The 27,921-nt window shown below is 41.3% G+C and overlaps 1 protein-coding gene and 1 long non-coding RNA gene across 2 annotated transcripts in view; both read left to right on the top strand.

The window, feature by feature from the left end:
* Nucleotides 1-96: 96 nt before the first annotated feature.
* Nucleotides 97-27,921, top strand: part of LOC115589895 (uncharacterized) — a 42,647-nt gene continuing 14,822 nt past the window's right edge. Inside the window, exons 1-2 of the long non-coding RNA XR_003985632.1 lie at nucleotides 97-266; nucleotides 1,441-1,552. This is a non-coding gene — a long non-coding RNA (uncharacterized LOC115589895). The remainder of the gene's footprint in view (nucleotides 267-1,440; nucleotides 1,553-27,921) is intronic.
* On the top strand, nucleotides 21,177-26,675 carry LOC115589789 (uncharacterized). Its single transcript, XM_030430945.1, has 9 exons — nucleotides 21,177-21,238; nucleotides 21,808-22,090; nucleotides 22,252-22,415; nucleotides 22,525-22,807; nucleotides 22,969-23,132; nucleotides 23,301-23,583; nucleotides 24,447-24,610; nucleotides 24,779-25,061; nucleotides 25,933-26,675. Exons 1-9 carry the CDS (start codon nucleotides 21,178-21,180, stop codon nucleotides 26,108-26,110), a joined length of 1,863 nt encoding a protein of 620 aa, XP_030286805.1. The 5' UTR covers nucleotide 21,177; the 3' UTR covers nucleotides 26,111-26,675.

The following is a 27,921-nucleotide window of genomic DNA, read 5'->3' on the forward strand; positions in this document are numbered from 1 at the left end:
ATGTATATCACAAAACAGGCAGAAAAACAGATATATATATATAATTGCTAAAGAAAGTAAAGATGGTGCCCCCCCCCCCAAAAAAAAAAAAAACACACGCTCATCTTCCCAGCTCCCTGTGGGTGCCCCTCCTCTATCTCAGGGGTCTGTTGGATTGCACCTGACGAAGTTTGACAGCAGCTTCTTTGGAAATGGCCCCGAAAACACAGCAGGAGCAGAGACAAGAAAGAAGAAGCTGTGAGATGATGCCCGCGCATCACTTGCAGGTAAGTCCATGTTTAATCATTCATGTGCTGCTAATGTGATGGTTTTCCCAGCATGCACCTCCAACTGGCTGACGTTATTGCTAATGTTAGCAAACTCAGATATATTAGAACTTATGGGCAAGCTAAATTGAGATTTTACTGTTAAACATTATCTATGCATTTTACTGACGCCAGCCAGCTGTGACTTTACTTTAGATATTGATCAGTACTTTATGGTTTATTTTGACGTGACAGTGGTCAATACTTTCTCAGGTACAGTTAGCAGTCAGTGCACAAGGTAGGCCAACAATTCCTCTCGCTTCAGACCATTTGTTACCTGTAGCGCATGGGTGCAGTTCCTGGGGGGGACGGGGGGACACGTCAATTTCTGAAAAACATGAATTGTCCCCCCACAATAAAAATACCCTAAGTTATTCAAAATTGAACAAATGTATTTTCAGACTTCACATTCCTCACATTTTAGATTCACTTCAAAGAAGAAATGATTGAAATGGTGGAACAAATAATGTTTGACAGATATATTTCTGACTCCACATTCCATCTCTGCTCTCCTCCACTACAATGCAAATGAATGGGTAGTTTCTTACATTATCTTACATCTTACATATTGTGCTCTTAGAACTGTGTTTTGTTTTTTTTTAAGAACTGTTTACCAGCATAACTGGCATTGTAAAAACATGATTTATATGCAAGAAGCAGTCCCATACACTGGGAGAAAAGGAAGATGGTGATAAGAATTGGGGATCTGGGAGGGTTGGAGGGAGGCGGAAGATAAGAACATGAGGAGACATTACATGCCCGAGAACTTTAAAAGTATGATTTACTAATATAACAGTTAATTAAGCAGTGATACACGCTGTTGGCTGTTTAGGACAAATAAACAAGAATATTAAGCACAATAAATATTTCATTCATAAATGTAGTCTTGTGTAAGGTGTATAATTTTGCTCTTATTCCTGCAGGTGAGATATGAATATAAAATGTCATTATGAATGACATAAAGCAAACATTATTGTTGAATTGTGTGTAATATTGCAACTCCATCTATTATGCTTTTTATATTAGATTTATCGTATGATAAATAAATAATAAAGGGGAAGAGCTGCTTGGTTGCATGCTTTCAGTTTTAAATGTTTATGTGATTCTTTTTCTTCGTGTTTCTAAATGAATGCAGGGTCAGTGCTGAGATACATACAAGGAGGAGAAGGTGGCCAAGAGGAAGATACAGATGATGAGCAACCATCTACAAGCAGTTCAGGCACACATCAACTCCAGCTGGCCAGCAGGTCTGTAGACTCCACAACAGTACCGAGTCCTGATCAACCACCTCAACCAGCAGTTTAGGGACAGACACACAGCAGAGAACCACCTCTGAAAGCACAAGTCCTGTCATTGAGAGTCCATCAGCAGGTGACAATGTAGAGACCTGTATGACCTGTTCTGTGTGCTGTGTTTACAAAGCTGATTTTCCTTTTTCGTTTTATTGTTCCTGAGTGTTACATTGTGATGCTGCTAATGTGTTATTGGTATTGAGTTATAAGTTTGGTAATAAAAAGTTAAACCGGCAAAAACAAATCATAAAGGAGTTATGCTTAGGGCACCAACATGGCTAACAGCAGTACTGTCTACAAACACTCTGCTCTGATGAAAACTTGTACATCAGAGTCAATCTGGTATTAAATGTACTTCAGTATAAAGTAGAAAACACCTATATTTACATGTGTATTATCAGACACAATGTTCAGCTGTTTTCTTATTATTAGCATTTCAATAACATGTATTAACACGTTAATAGGACCATTGGATATGAAATATGGAGCAACGTGTCACATGAAAATGAGAATCAAATGTGAATATGGATCATTAAAGATCATGTAATGTACAGCAGCTCTGAGAGAGTATAGAGTAGTAGTAGAGTTATAAAGTATATTTATTCACATACACACATATATTGGGATGTAATATAATGTGAAATAACTCGGGATAGTTTGAAAGTATAGTTGACGACACATGACATCATAGAAACAGCATAAAATTGCTCAATATCAAATATTAGCAGTAAAAAAAATTAAAATTAGAAGTCAGCTGTGATGTATCTGTCTTTACCAAGATGGAGATTAAACTACAGGCGAGGATTAGAGTTCTGACTTTTTCAGAAAACTAAAAACCAAACGGTACCATGACAGCAGCAGCACTGACACAACAGACAGGACTGTTTAACAGCAACACAACTCAAACACATCACATGCAGTCCAGAGTTCAGTCAGAGTCAGACCATGATCACACTGACACACTGACAAATGTCCACAACTAAACATCTACTGCACTTTACATCCATCTTCATTCTGATTCTTCTACATCTCCAGCTCCTTTAATTTCATAATAATTAGAGGACTTCTTTTTCGTCTTATTGTTACATTATCTGTCATTTCAATTAAAAGTCACTGACACATACATTTCCAAATTGAATTGAAGCTTCCTGATGATGAGTTTGTTGGTCAACCTCAGTGTGGAGATTTACTTCTGAAAAACTGCAACAATGAGAAGTTATTTCAGTGCATCTGCAGCAGCACGGTGGTCAGTATACATGCTGCAAGTGAAGCTACACCGATGAGCTGTGGCTCTCCCTCCACACAGGAAACAGCACTTTGTTGTATTGTATGATCCAATAAAAGAATATATAGACTGTTAACCAGTGACATCATCAAATGGTCAGAGACTGATTAGGTTAGCAAAATACTGTAGTTTTTGTTAAAACCACTGCATTACTTATTATTTACTTATATATGATTTCAGTTATGAATGCACCTACATTACATTACATAACCACATAACTTAACATAACGGTAATCTAAAATATCACTTCAGGTTTTAGACAGTACATGAACATGTAGTCTCCTGTGTGAAAGTTCTGTGCTTGTTTGACCCAAATATCCATCCCTGACTTCCTATGTTGACTTTCCCGATTTCACAGAATTTCCCAGTTTTCAGGTTTATTTTGACTCTTGGCTTTTATGTTACATTTACATTTATGTTTCACTCATGGTTTTAATCCTCCTCAGGTGTCTTTAATATCTAAATCTGAAAACACACAGAATCATCTTCAGAATCATCAGAACAATTTGTGACAATTAGTCTCCACACAGCGAACTGCAGACTATACAAAGAGTGTAGAAATATCACTGTAAATACAAAATATCTTCATTTATGTAAAAAACATACGTTAAAATTGAAAAAAAGAAGTTTTATTTCATTATGCAGAAGAATGCATCAGGTCACTCTAAATTGAAAAGTGGAATTACAAACAATGTAAAACATAAAAAACATGAATGACATAACTACTGTAAATGTATATTTGTGTTTCAGGACATGTAGTTTTAATATAAATATTAAGTCCAGTAAAAAAAAAAGCTTAAACACTTCACATTTTTGATATATATTCAATATTTGAGATTTCACAATGCAATAAGAAGGGCTGTGTCAGGGATATGTTCACAGGGTTGTCTGCATTTATATGCTGCACATAAAACAACACAGGACGGACAAACAGGGCAAAGTATCTAAGTGCAGACTATACAAATAATGTAGAAATATAACTGTAAATACAAACTTTAAAGGAGTCATCACCTGGTTTTTTACATATCCAGTCCCTCTTGGATCACTTTGGATCAATTCTTAAAACTTATTAGAAAAAAAAATGAATAAAAAAATCAAACATAGAGCTTGTTCTGACACGTTTTCATACCGCGACTTTCTCACGCAAGATTATGCGCGAGGTTTTGACCGGTCCGGATGTGCATTGTATTAATATGTAATGAGGCGCGTGTTGATTGGCCGCAGGAAGGACAGAGCCGGAATGGGGGCGAGCCTGCATGCACACACAGACTCCACAACATAAACAGCCCCCTGTCATGGCGCACACACTAAATGACGAACCTTGCGGAATTCAGGCATTTATGTACGAGCCAGAGTCGGAACCCGAACGGGAGAGTGAAGAGGCAGAGACGGTGGAAGAGACACGTTTACAGCAGGATGTCTCTGAATGGTAAATTCTTTTTTTTCCTTCTTACTTTTCACACTCGTGTTTTACATGTAAGACCTGAGTTTTAATGCTGGCAGTCACGATGTATGTATTTTAGTCATCTCATTCAGATGAAAGGGCCTTTTTGGGTCACTAAATTGGAGAATTTTTAGAACGCCTTCAAAAGTGCAGATTTGTAAAATGTCATGGTTTCTCTGAATCTGTGTGGTCTGTTTGGACCATCACCAACAGACTGTCATCCCAAATTGTGCAAGCCCTATGTTGCTCCGTGTAATGAGCTTGCACCTGAAACAACAACAATGGCAGAGCATTGGTTTGTCTACTCTGTGTCAGCACTTCTGAGTCCAATAACATATAACAACTTAACAACTTATCATTTTGGTTGGCGTGGACCTTATTCCCACCTACTGTACTGGTGTGCATTTTGAGTCGTTGGTGTTTACATATTTTGATATGCCTGTCTCTAGCCTCACAGAGGAGTTTAAATGCACCAAAGTGAGGCTAAACATGACCCTGACCGAGTTGCAAGATGACATGATCCGAGTGGCTGCTCCCAGACTGGCAACTGGGAGGAAATGGATCCCACCTGAGGCCGTACAGCAAGCAAAATCTGCTCTCAGGCATGGAGACATTGTAGGACAGGTGCAGCATGGAAGAGGTGGGTTTGGACTAGGGCTGGGTATCACCAGGTACCTCGCGATACGATACCATCACGATATTTTGCCCACGATAACGATAATATCACGATACAGCGATTCTGCGATAATCAATATATTGCAAGAAATTTCATCCACAATACATCACGATATCTGTGTCACTAAAGAAATTCAGAATTTATTGACTGCACTGAATCCATTTCACAGGAATTACAAAACATTGGCAATCAATTTCACATGAATGACAGCCAAGTAAACAAAGAGTATATTGCACAGTGTCTCTTCTTAACACACACACTGACTACAACTATCATTAAATATCTATGTGTGGATTTCAGAGCTGCTTAAATGATTTTTTTAATTTTATTTCGTTGTATCCCGATGTTTGAATAAAGATAAAGCTGTCCTCCGAAGACGGGTGGTGGTGGTGGGCCAAAAAAAAAAAAAATTATTATTATTTTTTTTTTTTTTACATTTTTAAATATTGATATTTGGCACCAGTGTATCGATAACGTACCTCAAGACGAAATATCGCAAATATCGCGATATATCGTAGTATCGATATTTTGGCACACCCCTAGTTTGGACTTAGGACAAGTCGAACCACATGGCACAAGGCAACATCGACCCGGAGGAGAAAGCTGGTGGTTGCTCAGGTGCGGCAACAAGAGGAGGCAGACAGATGCGCAAAGGCAATCTCGCAGTCCAAACAGGGCCAATGGACCAGCTGGGAAACCTGGAACATCTAAGCTCAAATGGAAGGATCTTTGGGAGCTGGAAGGAAGCCAAATCAGCTTTATCATCAGAGCCACCTATGATGTTCTTCCCACACCCACAAACTGATTTTCATTAGATCTCTAAACTTCAATACATCATGGTTACACCTTACACCTCCTTTAACTTTGCAAAGTTAATACTAAGTCAAAAATGATCATCAGAGACAGAATGACAGACAGAGCCTTGAGTGTAACACTTCCTCTTTTTCACAGACACCCTGTGTTGCCCTTTCCTCTTCACTTCCTATTTCAACACACCTTTAATGTAATGGTTTAACACTTTCCAATGAATTTATGGCAAACACAGTGCAGCAAGTAAAGTTTTGATATATTGCAGAATCATTTCAGGACTAAGTATAATGTCCCTTTTTTGTATTTGTGTCTGACAGGAGTGTATGACTCTCAACTTTCTCTGTGTGTGTGTACATACTGGTATTTATATTAGACAGGAGTAAATGGATCTCAACTATTTTGACACACTCAAATGGCCAATCCTAACCTGTTTTAACCCAAGCAGATTTAGGAGGCTGAATAGTTGTAGTGAAAACCCTCTTGGTCGAATAAGGCAAGCACGTGCTTGTGAGAAACATGCAGCATAAGCAATCGAAGACATTAACTACGTTTCCATCTGAACGTGGGGCAAGTTCCAACACATCTTGAGAAAACTGGCAAAAGAAAATGCAGCTGGATGTATGTTTACATTCCCCACTGTCATACAGTTATTAAGAGTTGCTACGTCGAGATAAACAGCTGGTGGCGGTATTTTTCTCCTCTTAAGTGGAGCAGAGGCTTCAAGTCACATGATTCATGTATATCATGATTTATTTACCAAGTCCTGTTTCATTGTACTTAATACACCAACTTTACCACCTCAGGAAGGTTTTTTTTAAATTATTTTCACAGTTGCTTTCTTATTTGCAAATTAAACAGGAGATAAGTTAGAAGATATGACTCAGCAGTGACAGCTGGTAGGCAGAAAAGCAGGTCTGCCTCCAGGTCATCTGGTACAGATCCAACAGAGATTAGTTAAAGCAACAACATGGAACTTGCTTATTGTGACTGTTCAATGGTTAGATGTGGGTAGATTAGTAAAACACAGAATATTATTGTGACAGTAATATGAGTTATATGATTTTTTCTTCCCCTTTGTTGACATTGATAGTGATATCGTTATCAAGGTCCTACCTTGTTCATAAGAGTATGTGTGCTTTCTGTATGTGTACTTGTCTGCGTGACACTTTGTCGGCAAACATTCCGACATGTAACAGATGGGACGGATACAAGATGCACGTTTCAGCATTATGTGTCCACAAATCAATTACCATTGTTTAACATGGACATAGTTTTAAACATACTTGGACGTATATTCTACTTTGGGTGAGTGCTCACAGCGTGACATGTGCTGTGCTTAATCAGCTGAAAATCCATTTCATCGCACTGACTGCCTGCCGAGTCAAGACGGGAAAAAAATACTTCCTGGCTGTTTCTTCAGCTCCTCTGTAGGGTTCGCTTCTGTGTAGACCACACGGATAAGAGAACAGATCATGTTCATTCATGTGGCAAAAAGTGACTCTGCGGCATGGTGTTGCTGGAGAAAACAAACAGCGTGATAACCAAGCCCGCATGTACAAAAACAGCAATTTCATACTGATATTTACGGGATGTGAGCTGCAGCGGGAGTAAAGAGGATCAAGGATGTGGGGAAGGGACCGATGGAAGAGGGAGACAAACAAAATGAGGGAGAGAGTCAAAGAGAAGCAGGGAAAGGGCAGATTGAAGGTAAGGAAGTGAGAGAGGAGGCACGAGCATTGGGGGAAGATAGAGACACATACAGCAGACAGGAAAAAATGGAATAGAGGAAATCAGGTGCGACCTGTTCCAGAACATAAGGTCGCTGCCTTCATCAACAGGCACCTCGGCTTCCAGACAACTACTCAACCACGGAGTGTAGACTCCCAGAGGGTGGATGGCATACAAGAAGAGCAAACACTACTCCTTCACTTGAACATGTGAAATGCAATCAACCCTAACTGCAAACTTCACTTTAGTTTATTTAACAATGTTTGTAAAAGGGGATGGAGGCAATTTAGGTCGATTAGCAGTCACTCCCAAATTGTCATAATCACCTTTCCCAAAATGATATGATGCAGCTAGCCAGCTAAAGGGGTACAATATGTTTGTCATACGAATATTTGGTTGAGTTTTGACACTTAAACAACTTGTTTAAGTTTATGAAAACATCATGGTTCAGGATAAAGCTGCTGTAAGTGTTATCGTTTTAAGAACTGAAGAAGCCTCTTGGATGAGAGGTGAAATGTCTTCAAGAAATTGAAACAAGTCCAGTTGCCTTCGATTTAGCACTTAGAGTTATCATTTCAGCTAACTTCCTCTCGGTTTTGTAGTTAGCAATCCCCACATTCCTCTCTAATGTCACCACACTCTCAATGTCACACAACTCCTTTCTTTGTTTCGAGGCAGCGCTCTTCACCTCTCTCTTGTGCATTTTTTCTACTCTTGGCCTGTTTGGTACAATCAGTCAATGGGAGCTCAGGAATTGGTAGTTTTCCCTGCTCTGACATTGCCAGTGTAGGCACCAGAGCTGGAGGATCCTGGTCTCTGTCTGTTCGTCAGTCAGACTGGACCGCCTCTTTATGAAGTTCTCTGTCCTGACTGGATAAAATGGGCAGGGATACCAGCAGTCTCCTGGGTGAAAGTCTTGTTCTTGTTGTTGTACACGGATTTTTCTCGCACATTGTACAACATCGCCTGACTCCTCCTTTACTCCCTTTATAATTACTGAAATCTGAATATATTACTAAGGCCACTAGATGTTGCCGCCTATGAAGAAACGTCTTAATTGATAGCTGCTTCACAGTCGACCTATTTGGTCATTTTAGTGATAAGGCTGCCCTAGGCCAAGTTCGCAGCGGGATTAGCATTGCATGACAAAGAATTAAGACCTTATGGTGACATTTGAACCAGGACATAGTAGAGTAACTCAGAACACAGAATTGTTTGTCCATGCCCTACAGAACAACCATGAGTAGTATTTTCAGATCTGATGGTCCATCATTTCTCAGTGCCTTCCAAAACCATTATATGTCACTGCTCAGTTGCTCAATCACTGCAAGTTCTATGATGCGACAATAACATGACATGACAATTGAAATTAGTAGTTATTTGCAGCTACAACAATTAACTTAATTTGTTGTTGTTGATGTTGTTGATTCTGGCTGCACCTAAGATGATGACAGTGATATAAATTATACTTTGTTTTGATGCCTTACTGTACCATCAGACTTACAGAGCACAGCTTTGGTCTTCCATCTTCTCATTGATGATCTTGGTCATGGTTTGGGCAAAACAAAAAAGAATCCAGAATTCCTTACCCAGTCTTCAGTTGAACAGTGTATCCGGAATTGTGTTTATGGTCAAGTGATAGCAGACAGCTTACAGATCGTTGGGTAAGATCATCAGAGGATCTCAAGACATTGGCAACCTGTGCTTTGGGACCAATAGGATCTCCCAGGGGTCCCACACTGAAGCAGTACATTGATTTGGTTTCGTCACAAGAAGAAACTGGACTGCAGTAAACGTTGTAACTTGGCAATGGCTCTCACCTGGCAGTCTGACCAGGTGTAGAGACATGCGATTGTAAGGATAAGAACTGTAAATGTAAAATGGCATGCTATCAGCCCCTCCAAAAAAAGTTGTGAGTGTAAAACAAACACAAACAGCCAGTAAAGACAGAGTTTTGCATGACATTATTAAGTTGTACATTTAAAAGTTTTAACAGTACAGGAAAGTTTATCTTTCGGAGTTATGAACTATTTGGTATAAAGTGAAGACTTTGGGCGGGTGATTTGGATGACTGATTGCTGGCAATGGGCTTATGTGTAAATGAACATCCACAATACTGTGCAGAGGAGTAAGAGTCGGCTTCAGTAAATTAATGCCAAGATCTATCCTGAGTATTCAGAGTCTGTTCTACTTGAGCTTGTGCTGTAGAACCTAATTGCACAAATACTCAAGCTCCACAGCTCAGTTGACCTCCATTGGTATTATATTATCAGGCGTTTTGCCACATTTCTGAGGCAGCATAACTTTCAGTGCACTGAGAGAGGAGGAGCAACTACGCTATCTTTCTGGTCATGCTTTACATCTGGAGACATTTCTGCTGACCTGGAGCCTGTTTTTTTTAGGCTTCTTTTTTAGCAGCTTTAGAAGAGCAACCTAATTCTTAGTGCAAGTACTTTAGTCAGCTGAGCCACCAGGTTCTTTAAATGTTGTGGAAAACAGGAAGTAAAGAATTGGTATTCAGATCAGTGGAGAGGAGAAATGAAAGACAAGCAGCTTGAAAATGACTTACCTAAAAACCAGACAAATGATCTTCGTGGATATGAAGACCAAGGACAGAAGGACAAATTCAGTGCTTTGTTTTTTTTCTTTCATTCCCTTCTCTTTGGCACACCAGAAGCCAGAGGAGAGGAAAGAGACACGCTATCAGAAATGATTGGAAGAGAAAATCCTATCATTTGATTGCCTGAGAGACTGCCTCCCCCCACCTACACATGCTCAACACCCCGTTTTAGGAACTTCTCTCTGGAAAAATAGACTGAAACAAGTACTCTAGCGGGGGGAGGCAATCTGGTGCTAGAGATGTCATTAGAGGGGACCTAAGAGCAAGCGATTGAGCAGAGAGTGCTTCCCTGGAGAGCCGGTGTAGAGTCTGCTCTTTCACTGAGATTCCCTCTTAACACCCCTCTTTATCTGTCTTTCTGTCTTCCCTTCTTCCTTTCTTCTGTCAAACATGTGATGTCTTCACAAATTTGGCAAGTACACATGTGCAGCAGTGAGGCACACTGTAAGATCCCATCTCCCTGAAAACCGTGGCTGGAGAGGAAATGAAGTTTTCGTCATGAAACTTGAGGGAGAAAAAAATCAGCACTTACAATATGATGACAGCGTATGGTTAATCTTGTAAGAATAACATCATCAGAGGAACACATTACAACAAACAAACAAACAAATGTTAATTTGAATTATGTTATAATTGACAGAAATGTTAGCTGTGCTCCAAGGGGTTATCATGCCACCATGCTCGCTGGGTGGTGCGTTAAATCAGTGATTTTTGCCTTCAAATAATAAAGCATAATTTCGGTCAGGAGAAATATCCGCTTTCCCAAAAAATATGTTAAGATTTGGGTACATTCATGGTCCTAACACAGCAAAAAAGCTGCTGTTTTTCTTTTTTTTTTTTCAATAATTGAAGAAAACACTGAATCTCTCCCATATTGGAATAAACAGGTTATTTTGATTACTCTGTGATGGCCCACTGACAGCTGCACACATAAAATACGTTTCAAATGTGCACATTCCCTAAGTAATGTTCATTGAAATGGTGACTTCAGGCCAATCTTTAATTTTACAGTTTTTCTCGATTGTTTACACACATTTTCTGAAAGCATGCCTCATACTCTCAGAACTCTACACACAAATCAAAAATCACACACACAACGGGCAAAACCCCTCAATTCTCCTGCAAAAGGAAACTTTACATTCACAACAATGTTATTTCTTCTCAAAATGGTATTTTGTTTTCAAATGACACACACAAACCATCAAATGAATAGACATGTATAAGAACCAGTTGAACACTGATGTGCTCAGTGTAAAACACTATGATGAATGGAAAACACTTCTTCTTCATTCATCATATTGATTTAGGCCTTTTTTGTTCAGTTACACTTACTACAGTCAGTACATACATAAGTGTGTTGTAAAATATTTGAGAATATTGTTTTTATACTCAGAACACACAAATACACAGTAACAGATATATTTTATTTTTCCCACAAAAACAATGTACACAGTGTACATCCCAACCAACACAAAGCTGCATATACAACAATATATGGTCTACCTATAAAACAACAGAAAAATTTACTGTACACAGTTACAGTAAAAAAAAAAAAAAAAGGAAAAAAAAAACTGTGCAGCATGCTCTTCTCTGTTTCGGTCTGGCCACAGCACCTCATCCACATCACAAGCAAAGTTTTCCCTGACCAAGCAGCAAGAGAAATATAACTGCTATATCTCCACATGCGTCTTCCATAGATTGGAGAAGGGGTATACGCATTTATGGATTTCGGTCAGATACTTTCCATCTCCAGGCAAAAAAAAAACTGTCAATAGGATTGAGGAAAGGAGAATTTGGAGGGAGGTAAACAACTATAAAGCGTGGTTAGGCAGTGAACCAGTTACGAACCAGAGCAGCCCAGTGGAAACTTAAGTTGTCCCAAATGACAACATACCTGAGCTGCTCTGGTGGAATGAATGTGTTTTGTAGGGTGTCCAGGTGTTTGCCCATGTGATGAGTCAGTGTGCATAGTAGGACAATTAACTTTAGAATTTTGAATGACAGTGTGTTCCTTGTGAAAACAAGAGATTTTCTTTATGAAAATTGTGCCAAATGCAGAGAATTGTGTGTAGTGTTTTGAAAAAGTGTGTTTTAGAACTGCAATTTGAGTGTAAAGCAGGAATTGTGCTTGTACTTTAGCAGAATTGGTTCAGGGGTCGGTGCATGAGTTACATGTTGCGGTCATTGTGTCTCAATTACCAGTTTTGTGTGTAAACAATTGAGAAAAACTGTAATGCCTTCCAGGCCCAATACTGATGGCGGGGCAACATCATTGAACATCCCCTCTATCAATGTATAAATACTGACTTTATCTAACGTTTACAATGTGCTATTGCAGGCTATGACCAATTTAAGATTTTTTTTGTATCACTTGTCCTTTCCTATTTTTCGCTGTCGCATCAAATAAAAATCCAGCATTACTTTAACAATCTTACTTATCTTTGAATTTAAAACACATGTCAAAATATATACATCATCATCAATTTCCAATGCCATAAGATAATTCCTGTATAATATGTTTCTGAAAGATTGCTGAGCCTTTGACCAGGAACCAGATGGTGCGTACATTAACTATATCACACACCATTTTATTACAGTCCCCTCCTCTAACAAGAGGTTAAGTACTTAGAGAGAGCAGTCACTCTGGATCGTGTCCCTCATGGCAGACTGTCAGGTACTCTGCGGCCAGAAGAATGCCTGGCTGATTTGACTGCTCTCTAACAAGGTACTATGTCAATGTGTCACAAAGAAAATTAGGTTATTATTATTATTTTGTGGCTGGGCAAACACTCACAATATAAACAGCAATCACATGTGATCAACTGTACGCAATGTGCCAAATATAGAAAGATAGTAATTGGCAGACAAACACAACTCTAGAGAGAATACACAAAAAAGGGCCAGTTTACAGGATGTAGGGTTCAAGCATTACAGTTTTTTTGGATTGCATAAACACTAAAATCAAAAGTCGTACACAATTATAAAAACCTTACACTCAAGGAGCAAAACTCCGGAACAGATTAGCACAACTATAAGCACAATGTCAGCTTCACACTTTTTGCAAATGACTGCACACAGTAAATTGCAAAACACTAAACACACATGTATACATTAGACACAGATGCATAACATGATGTCACTTCCTTGCAAATTCCAAAGCACTGACTTTCAAATGACCACACTCATTATCAAATTGGTTAAACACAACACTCAGGCAATAACTCTCCGAGAAATTCAAGTCAACATCATTGGCGACGATGGCGTTTGCAATAATGTTCATCAGGTCTCTCTCTCAACACTGGCACGCATCCTGAAAAAAAATCAACTTCAAATGAAACAACTGTATCGAGTGCCTTTTGTGCGGAATTCGGAGAGGGTCAAACAACTGCAGCATGCACATGTGGAGGTATGTATTGTTCACTTTAGCACTGTGATGTTACACACTGCAAGCTAAATTTACTGTGTATTAGATCCATGCTAAACTACACAATCTTGTCTTTCACTGTATTACAGAGAGTTTTACAGATGGATGCTGAAGAAATCCCACACAAGTTTATCTACATCAATGAGGCAGGGTTTAACCTCACAAAATCAAGAAGGAGAGGCAGAAACATCATTGGCCACAGGGCTATAATCAACGTCCCAGGACAGCGTGGGGGTAACATCACCCTCTGCGCTGCCATTACACAGAATGGGGTCCTCCTCCGTCATGCCAATATGGGCCCTTATAACACAGCTCACATTCTGACATTTCTGGACCAACTGCACAACATCCTCACAGTGAACCAAATACAACAGATGCAATACATTGTCATCTGGGACAATGTATCATTCCACCGCTCTGCACAGGTCCACAACTGGTTTCAGCACAATCCTCAATTTTCTGTGCTATACCTTCCACCATACTCTCCATTTCTCAATCCAATCGAGGAGTTCTTCTCAACGTGGCGGTGGAAGGTGTATGATCTGCAGCCCCAGGCTCAAGTGCCCCTCATTGAGGCCATGGAGGAGGCCTGTGACCAAATTGACGCCATAGCCATTCAAGGATGGATTCGACATGCACGGCGGTTCTTCCCTCGTTGTCTTGCTAATGAAGATATCGCCTGTGATGTATAGTATCTTTTTTTTTTTTTTTGATTGGGTGTGTATTTTTTGGTTTGTTTGTTTGTTTTGGGTGTTATGCACAGTACTGTTGTAGCACAGACATCTTTTGTTGAAATTTTGACTGATTTAGCTAAATGAATTATATTTTCATCACTCTTCAGCATTGGTCTTGTGTTGTATTTGGTGAATTTTTAGTATTGTATATTTGCACTTTCTCTGTGTACTTACATTACTCAAATAACTGAGGAGTAGAATTGCTGAAAGTGTTTAAGGTTAAGCGCAGCAGTGTGTAACTGGTTCAGACAAAATTAAGTCATATGAAACGTGTGTGTTTTCATATGGTAACAAAATATCATTTTTATAAAGTAGTGTATAGTTTTTACAAGAGTGTTTCATTTTGCAAAGGATGTGAGGTGTTCTGCTAATTGTGTGTATGGTTGTGCTAATTGTGTGTAGTGTTTTGAAAAACCGGGCCCTCTATTCGAAATCGTGCTTAAGCAATTGAAAAAAAACTGTAACACACACATGCACACATGCACACCTACTGGCTCGTCACATGCAAACACGTCAGCAGACACACACACATGCAGAAACACACCTCTCATAGAGTATGCAATTCAAGAAAGAGAGGGAAAAAAGTAAAGAGTACACAAGCGGGAACGAATGAGGGAATGGAGAGATGAAGTGAGAGGAGGGAGATGGAGGTGTGGAGAGACGCAGATGGGACAGAGAAGAAGGTCACACAGGATGTCAAGGTGACAGGATAGGCAGCAGTTGGCAAGAGAAGAAAGGGGTTGAGAATGAGTAAGCAGAAGAGTTGCTAAATAGACAGACGAGAGGAAAAAATGAATGAAATATAGACAGAGATGAGAAAAAAACGGAGAGAAACTTGGAGACAGTGGACCTGGACAGAGTGGAGAGTGAAGGCAAGTGGGACGTAGAGCAGACAGAGAGAAAAAGGGTGAAATGTAAAAAAAAGGAAGGGGAGAGAACGGGAGGAAGGATGTTAGGAGAGACAGGGTGGGGAGAGGATGCAGGGAGGGTGTGGACCAGCGCCGAAAAAGAGCAAAGCTGTTGATAGGCTCATACCGTTGTTATGGCAATGTTTCTTTAACCACTTCACATTTTTCATCAGAGAATACTGTCTACAGCCATAAGAATAAAAGATTTTCACCATTTTAGGAATACAATGATACAAGTGATATAAATCAGGCTATGAATTATTCTTGAGACTTATAGCTCCAAAACTCCTTGCTTAAACTAAAGTTACTGCAGGAATGAGGTTGTAGTTCTTATCAAATTCAGTGATAACATTTTTGAAAGTTCACTTCAAATGTAATGCACTGATGTGATATACAATGTTTTACAGTAACATCTCTACCAACCAGCCTTTTCAAATAGGATTTCTGATTCTACTGATTTGTTAACATTAACCACAGTGTCTCACGAGCTACTTTGTTTGGTGACCAGTTTGGAGTGGTTTAAGTGAATCCAACAGCATTGCACATCAACATTTGTAGAGGGATGGATGTTCTTTGAATTACATGTCAGTTTGGTTAGGTTTAAGCAACCAAACTCTATGGTTAGGTTGAGGAAAAGATCATTGGATGGATTGAAATAATAGTTAACTTTTCGTTTCAAACAAGAGGGGAAAAGCAATGATCACCAAAAAAGATAGAAAAAAATAATAATTCAGTTCAAAGTTACACTTTTTTTTTTAGACCGTGGACAGACAGTACAGATAACAACAGAAAACAACGTAAAGTTGATGATACGATGATGATATGTATATATATATGTATAATCTGCAACACTATATGGGATATATTATAGTAGTATACATAGTATACTACATAGTATAGTGCCATATAATTTAACCTGATAAAATAAGATAATATTGGGCAATACGAGACATTATAATATAATATGCAATATGATTTAGCCTAATGTAGTGTGAAGAGATAATGTGAGATATGATAGGGGCAAAGCGAGACATTATTATATATCAGGATGTAATATAGCACACTATAATATATAATATATGTAAGGGGTAATGTATAGAACGGCGGTCATTATTGGGAAATTTCCGTCCTGAAGGGACTTATTTCCCGATAATGACCGCCGTTCTATACATTATCCTGCTTATTATGCGGCTACTTGCCAACATGAAAAAAAAACTTGACACAGTGTGTCTTTTTACAATCTATTCGTTAGCCAAACTGACCCTGTTTCTCTTCTCCGTCTTCACTTCTTTCCTCCTTTTTTCTTTTCTTGACCGGCGACGACAACTCAGCCTTTTGCCGAGAGTTGAAATCACCGTCCATCCATCCATTCATCTTCTTCCGCGTTATCCGGGGCCGGGTCGTGGGGGCAGCTGCCTGAGCAGGGACACCCAGACTTCCCTCTCCCCGGACACTTCCTCCAGCTCCTCTGGGAGGATCCCAAGGCGTTCCCAGGCCAGCTGAGTGACATAGTCACTCCAGCATGTCCTGGGTCTTCCTCGGGGTCTCCTCCCGGTGGGACATGCCAGGAACACCTCCTGAGGAAGGCGTCCTGGGGGCATCCAAAACAGATGCCCGAGCCACCTCAGCTGGCTCCTCTCGATGTGGAGGAGCAGCGGCTCTACTCCGAGCTCCTCCCGGGTGACAGAGCTCTTCACCCTATCTCTAAGGGAGCGCCCTGCCACCATGCGGAGGAAACCCATTTCGGCAGCTTGTATCCGGGATCTTATTCTTTCGGTCATGACCCAAAGTTCATGGCCATAGGTGAGGGTAGGAATGTAGATTGACTGGTAAATCGAGAGCTTTGCCTTTCGCCTCAGCTCTCTCTTCACCACGACAGACCGATACAACAACCGCATTACTGCGGCTGCTGCACCGATTCGCCTATCAAGCTCACGCTCCATCCTTCCCTCACTAGTGTACAACACCCCAAGATACTTAAACTCCTCACTTGAGGCAGGAGCTCTCCCCCAACCCGGAGACCTTTTTCTGGTCCAGAACCATGGCCTCGGACTTGGAGGTGCTGATTCTCATCCCAGCCGCTTCACACTCAGCTGCAAACCGCTCCAGGACATGCTGGAGGTCCTGGCTCGAAGGAGCCAACAAGACCACATCATCTGCGAAAAGCAGAGATGAGATCCAGCAGCTCCCGAACCAGATCCCCTCTGGCCCGTGGCTGCACCTAGAAATTCTGTCCATAAAAATAATGAACAGAACCGGTGACAAAGGGCAGCCCTGCCGGAGTCCAACATGCACTGGGAACAGGTCTGACTTACTGCCGGCAATGCGAACCAGGCTCCTGCTCCGGTCGTACAGCCCTTAATAGAGGGCCTCCGACCCCGTACTCCCGGAGCACCTCCCACAGAATGCCATGAGGGACACGGTCGAATGCTTTCTCCAAGTCCACAAAACACATGTGGACTGGTTGGGCAAACTCCCACGAACCCTCGAGCACCCTGCAGAGGGTATAGAGCTGGTCCAGTGTTCCACGGCCAGGACTAAAACCGCATTGTTCCTCCTGGATCCGAGGTTCGACTATCGGCCGAATTCTCCTCTCCAGTACCCTGGAATAGACTTTCCCAGGGAGGCTGAGGAGTGTGATCCCTCGATAGTTAGAACACACCCTCCGGTCCCCCTTTTTGAATGGGGGACCACCACCCCGGTCTGCCAGTCCAGAGGCACTGTCCCCGACTGCCACGCAATGCTGCAGAGGCGTGTCAACCAAGACAGCCCCACAACTTCCAGAAACTTAAAGTACTCAGGGCGGATCTCATCCACCCCCGGTGCCTTGGCACTGAGGAGCTTCTGAACTACCTCAGTGACTTCAGCTTGAGTGATGAATGAGTCAACCTCTGAGCCCCCAGCCTCTGCTTCCTTCATGGAAGGTGTGTCAGTGGGATTGAGGAGATCCTCGAAGTATTCCTTCCACCGCCCGACAATGTCCCCAGTTGAGGTCAACAGCTCCCCACCTCCACTGTAAACAGTGTTTAGGTGGAAGACTGCTTCCCCCTCCTGAGGCGCCTGATGGTTTGCCAGAATTTCTTCGAGGCCGACCGGTAGTCCTCCTCCATGGCCTCCCCGAACTTTTCCCAGACCCGAGTTTTTGCTTCCACGACCGCCCGTGCTGCCGCATGCTTAGCCTGCGGGTCAGCTGCCTCAGGAGTCCCCCGAGCCAACCATATGGACACCCTTATGCTTGAACATGGTGTTTGTTATGGACAAACTGTGACTTGCACAGAAGTCCAGTAACACAACACCACTTGGGTTCAGATTGGAGAGGCCGTTCCTCCCAATCATACCCCTCCAGGTAACACCGTCGCTGCCCACGTGGGCGTTGAAGTCCCCCAGTAGAGCGATGGGGTCCCCGGTTGGAGCACTCTCCAGTACCCCTCCCAGGGACTCCAAGAAGGCCGGGTACTCTGCACTGCTGTTCGGCCCATAAGCCGAGACAACAGTGAGAGACCTATCCCCGACCCGAAAGCGCAGGGAAGCGACCCTCTCATTCACCGGGGTAAACTCCAACACATGGTGGCTGAGCTGGGGAGCTATAAGCAAGCCCACACCAGCTCGCCGCCTCTCACAGTGGGCAACTCCAGAATAGGAGAGAGTCCAGCCTCTCTCAAAGAGTTGGGTTCCAGAGCCCAAACTGTGCGTGGAGGTGAGCCCGACTATCTCTAGCCGGTACCGCTCAGCCTCCCGCACTACCTCAGGCTCTTCCCCCCCAGCGAGGTGACATTCCATGTCCCAATGGCTAGAGTCACTGCCCGAAGATTGGGTCGCCGGGGACCCCGTCCACGACTGCCACCCAAATCACATTGCACCTGCCCCTTCTGAACCCTCCTGCGGGTGGTGAGCCTACTGGAGGGCGGACCCACATCGCTCATTCGGGCTGCGCCCAGCCGGGTCCCATGGGCAAAGACCCGGCCACCAGACGCTCACCTGCGAGCCCCAACCCCAGGCCTGGCTCCAGGGTGGGGCCCCGGTGATGCCAATCTGGGCGACGTACACTTCCTCGTTGTTAATCTCTTCATTAGGGGCTTTAGAACCGATCTTAGTCTGACCCGTCACCTAGGACCTGTTTGCCCTAGGAGACCCTACCAGGGGCATTAAGCCCCGGACAACATAGCTCCTAGGTTCATTCAGGTGCTCAAACCCCTCCACCACAATAAGGTGCCAGTTCAAGGAGGAGTGAAACTCATCCATAAAAGTGGCCTAGGAGTACGATATGAAGTAGACTACAGATCAGCTGACGTCGCTTAGCGACTGAAGACTTTGGGGTGATAAGTGACCGGACTACTTGCAGAGCAAAGATTTTAGAGAGTGGAGTGCTACGAAATACATGAATCAGAGGCAAACAGGCCACTTTCCTTGACGACAGTCAAATATGCTTAGCAGCGGTCAATTATACGAAAATAATTGACCGCCGAATGTTGGGAAGCCCCATTCAAGTGAATGGAGCTTTCTATAGCATTAAGAAGAGCTGTGCAATAAGATAAGATAATATATATGTGAACATAATAACATAAGCTTATGTAAGCCAAAATATCATAAAATGACTATCATAAGACTAATTGTTGCAATTATAATTAATGATTTATATTATGATGATGATAAAATTTTGCAATGAGGGTTGAGGCCTGGACGGGGGATCATCGAGGCAAGCGAGGGGGCCCCCCACCCGGCCCCAAGTAGCCCAGTTGGGAGCCCTAGTGGGAGAGAGGCAAGATGGCAGTGAAACCCCCTCCCCCCTTTTATTAATTTTTTTTTTTTTTGGATTGTTCCTTTAGCCTCAGCCAAACCGTTCAAAGTCACACTTAACAAGACACCCAATACGACTCAACGTAGATCTGCATCAGCCACACAACAGCAGCTCAGATCAGCAGCTCTGTCAACATGCATGTACCAAAATGCAGATTGAGTAAAGTAACACTATCCAAATAAGGGTGTGCTCTGTGGAAAGCCAGAGGACATAAACATGAACATTGTGATGTCACATGTGATCAGACAGTAATGTTGACATTGAATAGGGTGGGTAAGGTACAAAAACCACATCAGCTATTTGATCAGGATGTTCCTTAATCCAACAGTTGTCAGTCGCGCTGCACACAAAAGTATAAAAGGAATGCCCTCTATGCACATCACAGCAGCTTCCAAGGTTCTCAAAAGCTTCCAGGTAGGTCTTTGAAATACATTTCTACTTCGTATAATTTTATTGTCTATAAAGAACAAACAGAATTAGTTGTCACTTAACATCAAAGCTTGAGAATGCCCTTCAGTTTTTAATGAGATACCATATGGTTTTTAAATGTGAGTCTGAAAAGCAATTGGAAAAGGACAGAATGTTAGTATTAGTCATTCATCAAAGGCTAAAAAACTATTCTAAGAACAGGGTAAGTAATGGTGCTTCAATAGATTTAATTATGTTACCATAATGTACATAGCACATCAAGCTCAGTTTAAAATAATAATTTGCTATAATTGGGTTGGCCAAAAAAAAGGCTGCAGAAAATTATCTAATGCAGGAATGACAGCCAGACAGACACTTTCTTACAACTTCCAGTAAAAGCCAGAACCACATTCAGTACAAACAGAACACAGATACAAATACGATAGTAACATAATGACAGAACATGTTAATTTCATCCATTAGCCAGAAATTAATCCTGGTGAGGGGGAATGTGTGCAAATTTAAATGATGGAATTAGTTCATAAGTAGCTATTTTTAAAATGTATTCAGTATGTAATGTTTTATGACTTATGTGTGTGTGTGTGTGTGTGTGTGTGTGTGTGTGTGTGCGCACTCGCGCGTGCGTGGGTGGGTGTGTGTTAATATATTAATAGGTTTTTAGTAAAGGTTTAATAACATTAAATCAGTTTTCAATAAAGATGTGGTAAACTTTGTCAACAGGATGATGGCTACATCTGTGGTTTTTATCTTGTTGGTTGCTCTAGGTCAGACAAGTGGCCTTTCTGGTAAGATCATTTGTTTAATTGTTTCAATCAAATTGCTGATCTGTCTTTCAATGAATTCCAACTCTGGTATTTACTAGACTACAACACTGACTAAAAAGACAAATCATTACAGAGCCAGTACGCTTGAATCAAAGAAAAACAACCAAAAACACACACAGAGACACACATAGAGAGACAGTGTAACCTCTCGTAACATGTTGACATGCAGAATAGTTGTGTATTTACTGTAGAGCGGAGTTGTGATAAAAAAGTGTTTTCAAAGAAGTCACAGTGAGAGAATGTCTTTGGTCAAATCAATAAATGATTGCCTTTCTCAATCTATCTCAATGCCACATTTCACAACTTTGTTCAGATGCTAATATTGCTGAAGGTGGAAGAGTGTCTCAGTCCCCACTGTATGGTATAGTCTTCTCTGAATTGCCCATTGACAGAAATTGTGCTCACAACTCCTAGAGCAAAACACATTGAGTTAAAGATCCATGATGGTCACATGATGGTGGTTTTGGTCAGATCAAGACATGTGATACTTCTCTGCAACTTTAAACTACAGATTGTATTGCTTTGTCCAGGTAAAAATATTGCTAAAGGTGGAAAAGTTACGCAGTCCTCCCTGTACGGGAAGGCCGTCCCTGAAAGAGCCATCGATGGAAATCGTGCTAGTAACTGGTTCCAGGGATCCTGTAGCACCACACAGAGAGATAAAAATCCATGGTGGCAACTGGACCTCCTGAGGTCCTATAAGGTCAACACTGTCACCATCACCATCAGAAGAGATTGTTGCCAAAAAAGGATCCATGGTGCTGAGATCCGCATTGGAAATTCCCTTAAGAACAATGGCAATGATAATCCGAGGTAACAGATCCATACATTTTAGAAGTGTGATCATTTAACATAGCATACAGGATTATGGGACATTAGTTCACTGGATATTTGCCTAATATCTGACCAGAAATCGACAATTTCACCATAATAGTATCACCAGTGTCTAAGTATTCTGTTTACTTGTTCCTCAGATGTGCTGTGATCTCGTATGCTGAACGTGGCACCTCCAAAACCTTTGAGTGTCGTGGAATGGAAGGCCGTTATGTAAACATTGTGATTCCTGGAAGACGAGAACACCTGACACTGTGTGAGGTCGAAGTCACCGGGCAGCCTTCTGGAAAGAAAGCCCCAAATGGTGATTTGCTACATATATTGTTTAAAAGATGACTTTGAGCAAATAATCACAGTAAAAGATTAATAAATTGTGCTGACTCTTTCAAAACAAATTGCATTGCTTTTTCCAGTTAAAAATATTGCTAAAGGTGGAAAAGTTACGCAGTCCTCCCTGTACGGGAAGGCCGTCCCTGAAAGAGCCATCGATGGAAATCGTGCTAGTAACTGGTTCCAGGGATCCTGTAGCACCACACAGAGAGATAAAAATCCATGGTGGCAACTGGACCTCCTGAGGTCCTATAAGGTCAACACTGTCACCATCACCATCAGAAGAGATTGTTGCCAAAAAAGGATCCATGGTGCTGAGATCCGCATTGGAAATTCCCTTAAGAACAATGGCAATGATAATCCGAGGTAACAGATCCATACATTTTAGAAGTGTGATCATTTAACATAGCATACAGGATTATGGGACATTAGTTCACTGGATATTTGCCTAATTTCTGACCAGAAATCGACAATTTCACCATAATAGTATCACCAGTGTCTAAGTATTCTGTTTACTTGTTCCTCAGATGTGCTGTGATCTCTTATGCTGAACGTGGCACCTCCAAAACCTTTGAGTGTCATGGAATGGAAGGCCGTTATGTAAACATTGTGATTCCTGGAAGACGAGAACACCTGACACTGTGTGAGGTCGAAGTCACCGGGCAGCCTTCTGGAAAGAAAGCCCCAAATGGTGATTTGCAACATATGGTGTTCAAAAGATGACTTTGAGCAAATAGTCACAGTAAAAGTTCAATCAAATTATACTGACTGTTCTTTAGTCGTGTTGGTCAGATCAAGACATGTGTTACTTCTCCATTGCCTTAAAGTATTTAATAACAGATTGTATTTCTTTGTCCAGTTATTAATATTGCTAAAGGTGGAAAAGTTGCTCAGTCCTCCCTGTATGGGAAGGCCGTCCCTGAAAGGGCCATCGACGGAAGTCGTGCTAGTAACTGGCCCCAGGGATCCTGTACCCACACTCAAAGAGATACAAATCCATGGTGGAGACTGGACCTCCTGAGGCCCTATAAGGTCAACACTGTCACCATCACAAATAGAAAAGATTGTTGCCATAAAAGGATCAATGGTGCTGAGATCCGCATTGGAAATTCACTCCACAACAATGGCAACGCTAATCCAAGGTAACAGTCCCAACTGTTTTCTAATAGGTCTGAACATTTAACAATTGTGCAAGTAACATGAATTAAGTGCACTGGATATCTCCATTATTTACAAACAAAAACCCATAGTTTTGACCACAACTGTGTCAGCAATATCCAAATATGACTACTGGTGAGTTCTATGCATAGTGTACGTCTAATGTAATTGTTGTAGAAATTAAACTGTTTTCTAGAGTTGAGCCGGATACTCGGCTGAAACGAGTATCCGGTACGGAAAAAGCACTTTTGCTGAGTACGAGTATGATACGAGTAATACGAGTCAATATCTGTGCTCGGATTGAATGAAAATCCTCATCGGGTAGCTGACTGTGTCTGTGATAGGCTAGTAGTCACAGCGCCCCTCCCTTACACACATACAGATGTGTTTCTGTGTCCCGCTCTGCTCACTCACACTCAGAACAGCTGTCTCTCTCTCCCTCAGTCATTCAGGCTGCGGTCTTTTCCGTTAACGTTTAGGGTTTATTCAGCTTCAGGTTTGTTTTTACTTCGGTTTGTACTCACTAGTAGAGTAGACATGGGTTCGTTCAGACGTGGTGCTTGGTAGAATGTGACTTGCGTTGCGTCTCTGCCTGTCGGAGATTTTTTTTTTTTTTTTTTAACCGTCAGCTGTCTCTAACCAGTTTTTTTGTGTCTGACACTTTCTTGCTGTATTTCATAAAAAAATAAAGGTAGTAGTGGTCCATTTCAAGACAACCCGACCCGCGTCCGGGTTAAACCCCACCCACTCCTAGTACAGATACAGATACAGATAATTCATATGGTTAACAGATACAGGTACAGATAATGCCATACTCGCTCATCCTTACTGTTTTATTTCTCTTCAGATGTGCTGTGATCACTTCTATCCTCGCTGGGGAGTCCAAAACCTTTGAGTGTCATGGAATGGAAGGCCGTTATGTAAACATCGAGATTCCTGGAAGACAAGAATTCCTGACACTGTGTGAGGTCGAAGTCACCGGGCAGCCTTCTGGAAAGAAAGCCCCAAATGGTGATTTGCAACATATGGTGTTCAAAAGATGACTTTGAGCAAATAGTCACAGTAAAAGTTCAATCAAATTATACTGACTGTTCTTTAGTCGTGTTGGTCAGATCAAGACATGTGTTACTTCTCCATTGCCTTAAAGTATTTAATAACAGATTGTATTTCTTTGTCCAGTTATTAATATTGCTAAAGGTGGAAAAGTTGCTCAGTCCTCCCTGTATGGGAAGGCCGTCCCTGAAAGGGCCATCGACGGAAGTCGTGCTAGTAACTGGCCCCAGGGATCCTGTACCCACACTCAAAGAGATACAAATCCATGGTGGAGACTGGACCTCCTGAGGCCCTATAAGGTCAACACTGTCACCATCACAAATAGAAAAGATTGTTGCCATAAAAGGATCAATGGTGCTGAGATCCGCATTGGAAATTCACTCCACAACAATGGCAACGCTAATCCAAGGTAACAGTCCCAACTGTTTTCTAATAGGTCTGAACATTTAACAATTGTGCAAGTAACATGAATTAAGTGCACTGGATATCTCCATTATTTACAAACAAAGACCCATAGTTTTGACCACAACTGTGTCAGCAATATCCAAATATGACTACTGGTGAGTTCTATGCATAGTGTATGTCTAATGTAATTGTTGTACAAATTAAACTGTTTTCTAGAGTTGAGCCGGATACTCGACTGAAACGAGTATCCGGTACGGAAAAAGCACTTTTGCCGAGTACGAGTATGATACGAGTAATACGAGTCAATATCTGTGCTCGGATTGAATGAAAATCCTCATCGGGTAGCTGACTGTGTCTGTGATAGGCTAGTAGTCACAGCGCCCCTCCCTTACACACATACAGATGTGTTTCTGTGTCCCGCTCTGCTCACTCACACTCAGAACAGCTGTCTCTCTCTCCCTAAGTCATTCAGGTTCGCGGTCTTTTCCGTTAATGTTTAGGGTTTATTCAGCTTCAGGTTTGTTTTTACTTCGGTTTGTACTCACCAGTAGAGTTCTGGTAAACGTGGGTTCGTTCAGACGTGGTGCTTGGTAGAATGTGACTCACGTTGCGTCTCTGCCTGTCAGAGATTTTTTATTTATTTTTTTTAACCGTCAGCTGGCTCTAACCAGTTTTTTTGTGTCTGACACTTTCTTGCTGTATTTCATAAAAAAATAAAGGTAGTAGTGGTCCATTTCAAGACAACCCGACCCGCGTCCGGGTTAAACCCCACCCACTCCGAGTACAGATACAGATACAGATAATTCATATGGTTAACAGATACAGATACAGATAATGCCGTACTCGCTCATCCCTACTGTTTTCTTTCTCTTCAGATGTGCTGTGATCACTTCTATCCTCGCTGGGGAGTCCAAAACCTTTGAGTGTCATGGAATGGAAGGCCGTTATGTAAACATCGAGATTCCTGGAAGACAAGAATTCCTGACACTGTGTGAGGTCGAAGTTACTGGAATAGTGGCCAATTCCCCTGACCATATGTGCCTTGTTGGGTAGTAATGGAACACATGTGATCCAGTTTACTTCATGACAGTACCAAGAAGACTATAAATAAACAAATCATCAGCCCACATTCCATTTAAATACAATGTGAAGACATTATAATTAAATGAATTTTTCTAATTACTTGATAATCACAGTTGATTATGTGATTACACTTTTGATTCTATCTTAAATCCATGGTTATTCTAAAATTATCGTATATATTTCTGTGATATGAATATGGAGGATATGTCCTTATACTTATAGGTCATGTGTTTATATGACCAACTGGCAGATGATTAACACACAAAATACATGTTATCCATAAGTTATTAGATTATATTACATTTTTGAAAACATTGGATTCCTCAAGTAATTGTAATCAATAACTGACTACATTTCAAATGAATCTGACGCAATTCTTTATGTCTGCAACGAATTGCAACAATTCCTCATATTCATGCACTTATGTCTACTGAACTTCAAAACTAATATGTGTTTCTGCTTCTTTTTCTGAAATAAAATGAATCAATTCATGGTCAATCACCTTTACGTCAAAGTTTAATTGACCTCAGTTTAACAGATTGTTAAGCCTGTTTCTAATTGATGTTGTTGCTTTATAGTACCAGGAATTTAATGTATCTTGCAACTGTGTTTAAAGACACAGAATATATGAATTTCTTTTTTTTAATGATCCCTTAAATGGGGTACAAAGACAATGGAACACAATGGAGGCAGGACATTTCACAGTTTAACAATAAACTTTATGTTCCAAAATAACATCAGCCTGCTGAGACTGAAACCTCAGTGGGAATTGAATTTTTATTGCCCCAAGCATCAGCTTATTCATACCCTCACATATCAGAGAACATACGCCAGGAACATATCTGTGGTCGGTCAATATTGGCCAATAATATCAGGCGATGGATATATCAATCGGACTTGAGTAATATTAAGTTGCATATCCTTATATTTGATTTGCTCCTCAGTTGAACCAATACATTGGATGACATACATTTAATCACTAGAAATGTCATGGTATTTTCAGGCATGTTATGAATTAGATGATATGTCAGGTAGTCATTAAAATCAGTTGTAATGTCAGCTATAAAATATCTGATTTGTCAAGCATTTAGACTGGTCACAGTGGTTCGCTCTAATGCAGGAATGTTTGGTATAACAATTCCTTTAAACTGCTATGTTTAGTGTGCACAGTTTTGCAGTCTAAAAAAGCAGCATTTTGCTCTGCCTACCACCCAAGAACTGTATCATAGCTGCATTACTTGTGCAATGGAACTACAATTAATGCACAGTGTACACATGATTGATAGTTGGACTGAGATTTCGATTTAGTTATTGATACTTAGAGAGGCAGTTCTTCATGACATTCTATTTTAAATGCAAAGCATATATTAAAATAAGTTATTTCAGAAATGTTGGACATTGGTAACAGCTAGCCTACAGGGCTAATGATACAACAGTGTCCAGCATGTCAAGACCCTGCAAACTTTCAATGCACCAGGGACCCAGTCTCGCCAAGAAAATTCTTGGTGATACTTGTGTCCCCCTTTTTGGCAAGCACAGCTAAGCTCTCGTCTGTCACTCCTCAGTTCTTAGTTTTACCACTGTATTAGTGTAGCACATCCATAAGTCAGAGCTATTCTCAGGGCATTTCCACCATGAGATATGACACATCATCCATCAGTCTCACAGGCAGCAATATGGACCCTCCATCACTGGGCCACTGTCAGAGGGGGGTCGGTAGTTGTCCACCCCAACCTCAACCCCATCTCTCTGTCTCTCCCTCTCTCTTTCTCTCTCTCTCT

Source organism: Sparus aurata, chromosome 10 (assembly GCF_900880675.1).
Source record: "Sparus aurata chromosome 10, fSpaAur1.1, whole genome shotgun sequence".
NCBI lineage: Eukaryota > Metazoa > Chordata > Actinopteri > Spariformes > Sparidae > Sparus > Sparus aurata.